Here is a 9,498-nt window from a genome sequence, read left to right as displayed (position 1 = left end):
GTCCAAAAGGAAACAAAAATATATAACCCTTAGAAATATTGTGAGGATTTCAAAATAATGTATGAAAAATGTACCTGACACACAGTAGAACATATTTATTATCTTCCTCCTACTACACTGGCTCTGCTGTTTATTCTGTTATCTTGGATAAATTTAGTTTCTCAATAATATTTTCCCCTTTCTACTTTATAGTTCTTTAATTGAAACAAATAACATCCCTGGGGGAAATTTTTAATAAACCTCAACCAGTAATAGTATAGTTTAAGAAATTACTTCTTTTATCCTTAATTGTGAATTTATTTCTCCTCAAATAAATTCAACATTTTCACTTACCTTTCCACTATATACACTGAGTCCATATGTAGTGAGAGACTTTCCTCCAACCAAAACAACATCATCTCCAAATTTATAAGAAGATTCAAGAAGTGATTCAACTGTAAACGGAACTGTTTCCATGCTCTCACGGTCTCGGTCCCACTGGAAGAGGTCTCCATCCAGGGACGGAATTATCATCTTATTCCCAAATACCTAAAATAAAAGCTAACTTTTAAGAGGATCTTAACCATAATAGTAACTAAGAGCTGGAGACTTGAGCCTGATGCACTCCAGCCTCTTCTCAGTAGCCAGCATTCAAAGCAGCACAGTTTGTCAACCAAAAGCAATTTAAAAGAACCGCCAGTCTCCCCAGGGGCTTACAAGTAGTACCCCAGTATGGATTTTCTCAAACTCTGTTTGCCAAGAGTGTCCCATAATGCACATAAGTCACCAAAAGAGAGTTCTGTGATCAGGTGAGTTCAAGAAGAGGTTTATAGGAGGTCATACTGTGATTACTATGTTAATGTACAATATGATTTTCTAGTAAACAGACGGTATGTACAGTACTTTCCAGGCCCATTTTATCTAGGCCGATTACTGTCCTAGGCTCAGATCCAAGGGACACAGGTTGATTCAAGCAATATCCCATGCTTTCTTGTATTTACTTTCTCAAATCTGCTATGTGCCAGAAGCCTGGTAACCAAGCTCACTGATTTTATGACTCTGTTGTCCATCCTTTTTAACAATGTTTACTGAGGGCCTACTACATACCAGGTACTATTCTGTTGCTTAGGATAGACCAATGAGCTGCCACTGTGGAGTTCAAACTCTGGTGTCAGGAGACAACATAATAATTATAAGGTATGTTAGGTGATAAATGCCAGAGGGAAAAAAATAGACAAAATAAAGGGGGCCTGGAAAATGTACATATCGGAACGGAGGAGACCGTCAGTAAGTTCAGGGTACTGATCTTTGAGAATGCAATATTTGAGCAAAACCTAAGAATGAGAGTTAACCATGTTTATTTCTGGAGAACGTCCTTTACCAAGGCCTAAAGGTGGAAGTGTGCCCATCACAAGGAAAGCCAACAGGCTAGAGAGGCAAGGGCAGAGGCAGGGAGAGAAAAGCAGAAGGCACAAGATGATGATAGCTGATAGCGGTGGAGGTGCTGAACGTGGTCAGATTTGGGATATAGTTGGAATGTAGGGCTAAAGGGATTTCATGGTGGATTCCCTATATGGAATGAGCAAAAGAAGAGTTCAGCATGACTTTAAAGGTTTTGGCCAATAATATCTTATTTCTTGAGAAAGAGTATTAGTGCATGGCTTGGTGGCACTGACTCTTTGGCACTTAAAAATATATACTTGATTTACTTCAGCTAACGACAAGACTATTTTCCTGAACATCCAGGCTCAGAACTTTGGAAAATGGGAATATGAAAGAAGTATGAGTTTAAAAAAGAAAATATGAAACTCCAAACGAATGTTGGTCTTAACTTTTTTAAAAACAAAATTTCACTATGTACTTTGTTCCTTAAACAGCAGAATCCTTTCTTTAAAGAGATACTTACTTGAAAACTCCCACATTGTCAATGAGTTTTATTTTTTAAAATTTATTTATTATCACCATAATAAATAAATTGGTTCACCATCGGTTAGCAAAATCCAGTAAGTTTCAGGTGTACAATTTAGCAGTAAGGCATATATGTATTGCACTGTGTAATAAGAGTTTTAAATTGGTGCCCAGCTCACATATCCTTCCTTTCCCCCAGCTTTGTTCCTGGGGTTCTGAAGGACAGCTGAAAACCACTATTCTAATTCAATTCTTTCATTTTCTACTTCAAATCTTTCTCTCTCCTGCTTGAACTATTATAATAGCCTCTTTACACTCTTAACTGGAAATTTCCTCAATCTAACCCCTCCTTATCTTATAGATTAATCTCTGGAGTCAGAGTTAAGCTTGTTATGACACTACCCCAAAATCTTCAAAGCTGTCTATTATCTTATTAAAGACCCCAAATCCTAAGTCTGATGTTCAAAAGTCCTCTAAACATGACCTCAAACAACCTTTCCCTCCTTGTCCTTCACTCTTTCTCACTTGGGCAGAAATCAGGCAGCATTACTGAAGCATGATATTTAATGTTACTTTTATTGTTTAGTAACAGTACTGAACAGTCACTCTCAATATCATTTCTTCTCCCAGGAAAACCCTTCTGTACCAGCACTGCCCACTGAAATCCTATTTGACCTTTAAGCTAGCATCACTATGTTTTTGCTTTGAAATCCAAGAAAATTTTGGAAGTGCAAATTTGCTGACAAAAAATCTCCATGCACTTTACTTTTTGCTGTAACTATAAACTGAGATACCATTACATTCTCAAAAATTGTTTGTTGTACCTCTAAGAAATATTTACCAGGTATGTTAATGATTTTACATTAATGTTTATACAATGGCTATAAAAGTAATGCATTCAAATCTAGCACCCAGATTTTGTTATCTAGTTGAATTCCCCACTAAATGCTTCTCAGAGAAATGGCTGATCCCAGGACTGTAGAGTAGGCAACAAAATGAGTGTTGAATATCTTATTATTCTAGAAAGTGAGGATGTAATTTAAAAAAAAGAAAAGAAAAAGATGGGAGCATGCCACTGACCAAATCTGGAAGATTTAAGCACCAAAACAATTAAGTACTGAATTATAAAGCATTAAGAAACAAACAAAAAAAAAATTCATGAGTTAGTTCATACTGATAATAAATAAAATTACATATGGGGGAGAAGCGAGGGCTCTTACAGCAGTAAAATGCCATGTGTCTGCTGGTAAATATGAAGGGAGGGCTATAGTTGGAATAAGTAGCATGTTGCAACCATCATAGTAAAGACTGCTATCAGGAAAAAGTCAGTAATGCTGTTAAATCTAGGTGGAAACTTTAACGAGGAGCAGAATAGTTGCATGTCTTAAAGTATTTTGCCTGAGACTGCTTATTAGTTACAAAAAGTTTTTAAAAAACAGTAATTATACAGGGAAGAATTCAGGCAATACCTTAACTGGATGACCAAAACTAACATCGATGAATGACAGGGTGATACCCTAAGAGAGGATACAACATCACCTATGCAGTGTTCCCGCCAAGAATATGCGACTTGAATCTAATCACGAGGAAACCAGACAAGCACAAAATGAGGAACTTTCAATTCTTAAATAAAACAGCAGGTAGACTATATTCTTCAAAAATGTCACTGTTGTAAAAGACAAAGTGTGGATAAATTCAGATTAAAAGAGGCTAACGTGACAAAAAAAAATGTACTACTTGACCCTAGAGTAGATGCTGTACTGGGATAGAGGATGCTATAAAAGACATTATTAGGTCAACTGATAAAATCAGAATATGAACAGTAGGTTAAAGAGTCGATATAAATTTATGAAGCTGATAACTGTACTGTGATTATGTAAGAGAATATCTGTATTAGAAAATACATGCTGAAGTATTTAGGAGTAAAGGGCCATGATAGATATTAAATTTATTTTCAAATGTTACAAGAAATAATGTGCATTGAGGGAGTGGGGAAGAGAGCACGAGTGACCACACAAGCCAGCAGCATGGGCAACATGAAGAGGGAGGGGCTGGTAGAGAGGCACTCAAATGATAAAGCAAAAAAGGTTTAGGCAGGTAAATCTGGCATGTAAGGGTGGTAGTGGGGGTGTTGGTACCACTTTTATTTGTGTATATTTTGTAGTTTGAAATTATCTTCAAATAAAAGGTTAAAAAGAAAAAAGAAGAAAGATAAACAAGAGCCTTACAGGAGCTCTGTCATTAAAGCCAGATGACTATACCATAAAATCGAAGGTTCATCATAATGCTGGGTATCTAAAAATCTCCAATTGTTACTCTTTATTTAAAAAAAGTTTGATTTTTAATAAACTTTCAAATGACATCAGTATGTATCCCACCTCAGATTACCTTAGAGTTTCAGCATTACTATTTTATTCTTTGCTTTCTTATATTTCTTGATAATAGATAACAGATTGGATTTTCAAAAAATTTAAACTTTTACCTTTTGTAGAATGTCCAACTTGAAGTTGCCACTAAGAACAAAGACGGGTCAGTACACATACCTTATGATAACAATACATAGTACAGAGTCAATATGACCTCCCATTTTGAGTTAGGTATGTTAGAAAATCAAGTATTTATTATTCTCTACCTTCCATATTATGTTAGGTATTCTATATTCTATTTATCAGAACAATAAATTCAAATTTTGATAAAAGTTAAAAAAAGAGGTATTTCAGTTGTCCAGTCATGTCAACAGTAGTACCAGTTAAGTACAGCAGGGAAAGTAGGTGTGCATCAATAAAAGGAAGACCAAGAGGAGTTAATGGGACTGTAGGAAAAAGATAACATTTACTTGGATTTATTTCCTCTTTTCCCCTAAAGCAGTAGCAGGTGCTTAGGGAACACAATGGCTCCTAAATGCAAAAACACCCCTAAAACTATCAAACTAACAATATGGACTAAAATTCATCTTTGCTTTAAGAATGATCTATACTCCTCCAAATGTAAAAGAAAACAAACTTATCTGCAATTAAAAATACGGTTTAAGAAACACAGATGTTTTGATATGATTGACTTTATTGTGAAAAACTGTCTTATTTTAATTTAAAAGTTAAATCTTCACCAGCATTAATGAGAAAAGTAGAAAATCAACAACAGATAAGCATTATGATTCAATACTGAATCATACTGTCATATTTCTGGATTATGATTTTATAAGTTCACTCTTAAATAGCTGCTCTTCACTAATTGGTTGCTTATGAGTCATACACATGGCTGTTAACCTCTGCACCAATCTTTGTAAAATCTTTCAGGCTGCATATGGGAAAGCAGATGGTGCTTTTCCTTGAGAGCCACAAGAAGCAGTATATGCATTCAGTTCAGGTGGAGAGATGACATCACCTCTCACAAGAGCATTACCTCACCACCCCCAGCATAGGAATGAGTCACCGGATAGTTAGCTGCAAATCTCTTGGTAGAAAAAAATGTAGGTTACGGTGATGCATTTTCACATTCCACTGATTTGTCCCTGTAAGCAGCTATTTGTTCTGATTCGCTGCTCTGCATCTTAAACTAATTGTGTGACTTCAGTCATTTAAAAAATCCCACTAAAACCAATCTATCCCCGAAGCACTTTTTTCTGTTTTCTTGACTTACCACCCTCTACCTGAATTTTTAAATGTTAGAGGTTCTACAGTCTTGATTGCAGGTGGTCTTCTCACCCTACTCTCTTTCACGGTAATTGCTCTTCTCAGTTGCCATGACACTAGCAATTCCACTTTTTATCTTCAGCCCAGATCTTTCCTCTGTGAGCACTAGGCCCATACAAACAGCTTGGAGAGCTCTCTCAGCCACCTGGAACTCACCATAACTAAACAAACCCATGTCTTTCCTCTTTATATCTGTACTTAATTTACTACTAAATCCTTCTTCGGTCTTTTAATTCTGTAAAGACTTTCCTCCTTGGACTTCTCTTAAATCCATCACTCTACTTTACTCCATTTCCTCTGTCACCACCCCAATCCAAACTATCATCCCATCTGTACTAATTCTATGTAGTGTCTCAACTAGTCTCCCGACTTCTGCTCTTGTTCCTTTTCCAGGCCATTCTCCATAGTCAGGACAGACCATTCATGGTCAGTACATTGTCAGGATAGTTGGTACAGTACAGGAGAGACTGTTTTTAGTAGGATTTAGGAATTTTCCTGCTTTCTTCCCAAACTGCTAGTTGGATGTGAATATTTTATAAATACTTCCACAATTAGAGATAACTGGCTTATAATACAAATGCCTCACAGAGACAACCCTTTGCTTCATTAGAGTCTCACAGCAAAAGAGAACATTGAAAACTCTTTCTGTTTTGACTATGAAGGAATCTCTTCACTCAAAATCCTTCATTTGTTTCCCATGGCGCAAGGTAAAATCCAAAATGCTTAACTGACCTTACTAGATGCTGAATACCCTGGCCTCCTTCGACAGGCTTATCTGTAATACTTTCCCCCAACTCTCATCCTTGTGCCATTCTCACCTTCTTTCAGTTCCCTGAGCACAACGTGATAACTCCTGCTAAAGGCCTTGGCTCAGGCTATTCCCTCTTCCCTGCCTCTCCACCCATTTCTTGCCCAGGCAGCCCCTTCTGCTCATGGCTCTCAATTGTGAACATCATTTCTTCTGAGAGGCCTTCTCTGACCTCTCAGTGCAGTAGGTCTGGGATCCTTGCCAAGTCTGTTAGTTATACCTTTCCTGCAGCAGTTACCAAAACTCAATGACATTATGTGCACTATAATTATTTCATACCCGTCCCCCCAGCTGACTTGACATAGTGCCATGTAAGTTTCTCAAGAGTAAGAGTCGCATCTGTCCTGGGCACTGCTGTACCTCAGCGCACAACCCTGCAAGACTCCCCATCCCCTTAAAAATGAGTTCAGTTTTGGATGCCTTAGGTTCAAGTACCTTTGACTTTGCCACTAGGGTTGTTTAAGAGGTAGTTAAGTGCTTGCAGTGTGCAGGCACTATCTACAGGATGTCTTTGAGGGATTATTCTTGATAAAGCAAATTAAGAATTATAATTATTAGTACACGAAACACAAATACATTGTAAATAGTAAGGTATTTCAAAAAACATGAAATACTGGAAAGAGAGCAAAGAATAAACCCAAAGACCTAGGGTTGAGCCTTTATTACATCGGACAAATCTCTGAACCATTTTGAGTCCAAATTTTCTCATCTGAAAAATGGGGGTTAATAAGAACATTTACTTTTCAAGGCTGTGTTAGGGATAAAATAAGAGTGGATTTCCTATCACTTGGCAAACTATAAAGTGCTAATCAAACAATAGCTGATGTTGATGTAAAAGGCTGCTTCTGTGAACCTCCAATGTAATTCAAGTCTGTGTGCATTTATGTGTACTTTTATTTCAAAAGAAGTTTTAGAATTCAAATAGTTGCTCCAAAAGTAAATTCAAAGAGAAAGAGTAGAAAGCTTAACTGTGCCATGTTGATTCTTTCCTTCTCAGCCCTGGATCCACAGCACCTATTTAAAAACACAGCTTCAAAACTAAATAAAGATGAATTCAATGTAAGAATTAAATATATCGAACTGTTACCAGCCTTTGATTTACCATAAGTCTCTATCAACCCTAAATATAGAGGTTCTAAAGGATCATAAAGTACTTTATCACAAAGATAAACAATATTAAGTAAAAGTTAATAGGCATATTTTTGTATATTTTAATTCTTCAAAAATGATAGTTATGTATAGGAGATAAAGTTGTAGCTCTTAATAAACCAATATGAACAACTGACTAGACTACTAGATGCCAGAATTGACTATTTGTGACTTTTAAAAAAAGTCCCAACATTGTTGTATTGAGAAAATACTTTTTTTATTTCTCTGAAAACATTTAAATTACCATGTTGGGGCGAGTAAAGGAAGCTTCTTTGCTAAAAGAAAATTGTTCCTGGGAACCATACTTCAAAGACTAAGGAAGATGATCTAATAGGAGGGTTATGAGATCTTTAGTTGGAGAAGGCAACCCACGTGACTTAAAAGGAAATGTAGATTAAAAAAAAAAAAAAAAAGGAAATGCAGAAGCAAAAAACAAACCCAAGTGATTTCTTATTTATTATCTTCAAAGATTGTCAATTAATGCCCAAGAGCAGTGAGATACCAAGTAGATAATAATTGTTTTATTCTTTCTTTCCTTAATCTATAGTCAACCTACAAAACAAAATACCTCAAGGAAAATTACTAGAGTGTTTCAGCATACTTTTTACATTCATGATGAAAAACACAGATTTTAGAAACTATTCCTGCCTTCGTTTAGATTAATAATACATTCATAAAGTATATAAAGTATGCATGAGAAGTCAATTTCTTAAAAAATAGGGTCAAATCAATTTCTCAATTGGCAACAAGCATGCTGGAATAAATTGGTTTGGTTAACAGCATTGCTTTCAGCCATGCTAAGAGATTAATAAAACAAAATTGAATCAAAGCACTGTTTCATTCCTATAATTAAAAGAGAAGCAATTAACCTAAGTAATTAGTCAAATATTGGCTTGCTACATGATTGACAATGACTTTTCACAATAAACCATTTTAGATGACATAGCCAGGCTTAAAATGTGCTAGTTTACATACAAATGAAGTGAGAGTCTTTAAAAGAGATTACAGATTTTCTCTTAATAAAGCAATACTCAAAGGGTCTACTAATGGACTCTTTGTGAACAAATCAGTAACCGTGAAAAGTGTGCTCTTTCCAAAACCTCCCCCAATCTTTGAAGGTCCTATTTAACGAATGGAGTCTGATTCAGGCGGGGAGGAGGTTGGAGAGCTCCAGCATCATGGTTGTCTGTTTCTGCACCTGTCTGAAACAGAAAGGCAGTATCCCTTGGGGAGGAGCATGCCTAAAATAAAACAAAACCCCAAACTCTAACTATAGAGTTGTTTGTTCTTTTTAAGAGGAAAAAGGGGTCATTTTAACAGAAAACCGAAACAAAAAACAAATATGGTTATCTTTAAATAAAGAAGAGATAAAGATATCATCTAAGGACAAACTAGTTATATACACACAATTATAATATGCATTCTAAATAAAGAAAACGAAGGTCTTTGTATTGATGAATGTGTTCCAAGATACAGAGAAGTAAATAGTTCAAGTATACTATATCTACTTAGATTTGGTAAAGTGTGGTCCAAATGCCACCCAAAGACCCCAAAGAAAAGCTATGCTAATATGTTACAAAACAAAATAAAGTTTTAAGACAATGAGGAACCACAGCCAAATGTCCTTAGTGCTTTTTCGAGGTTGAATCTGCATATAAATTATCAAAGGAAAGCAAATCTAGTTTCATCTCAGGTGATCCTTCTGAAAATTAAAAACAAAATTCTTAGCTACTATCAGAAGTATTAGGCTTAGAACCTAGGGCACATCTCTTAAAGCTAATAGTACACCTTAGGTTCATCATTTATTCTAATACACTCAGTTTTAGCTTGGTTTACATCGGTATTCTTTTGAGGAAGTTTGTGAATACCTAGTTAAGAAGAAAGAACAACAAATCAGATCTGTGTCCCAGGGCACCTCAACCTTCCTGCAATATACAATTCATTCTAAATATAATGCAAAAC

The 9,498-nt window shown here is 35.8% G+C and overlaps 1 protein-coding gene across 4 annotated transcripts in view; it reads right to left on the bottom strand.

Annotated features, from left to right (window-relative positions):
• EIF2AK3 (eukaryotic translation initiation factor 2 alpha kinase 3) overlaps positions 1–9,498 on the bottom strand; it is a 70,723-nt gene that overhangs the window by 41,200 nt on the left and 20,025 nt on the right. For all 4 annotated transcript variants that reach the window (XM_006914240.3, XM_015591243.2, XM_015591244.2 and 1 more), the window contains exon 3: positions 334–528. In XM_006914240.3, the coding sequence (XP_006914302.1) occupies positions 334–528 (195 nt within the window). The remainder of the gene's footprint in view (positions 1–333; positions 529–9,498) is intronic.

This window comes from Pteropus alecto, unplaced genomic scaffold (genome assembly GCF_000325575.1).
Source record: "Pteropus alecto unplaced genomic scaffold, ASM32557v1 scaffold55, whole genome shotgun sequence".
NCBI classification, from domain to species: domain Eukaryota; kingdom Metazoa; phylum Chordata; class Mammalia; order Chiroptera; family Pteropodidae; genus Pteropus; species Pteropus alecto.
The sequence above is the reverse complement of the archived record's forward strand: the minus strand, read 5'-3'. Positions and strand labels throughout refer to the sequence as shown.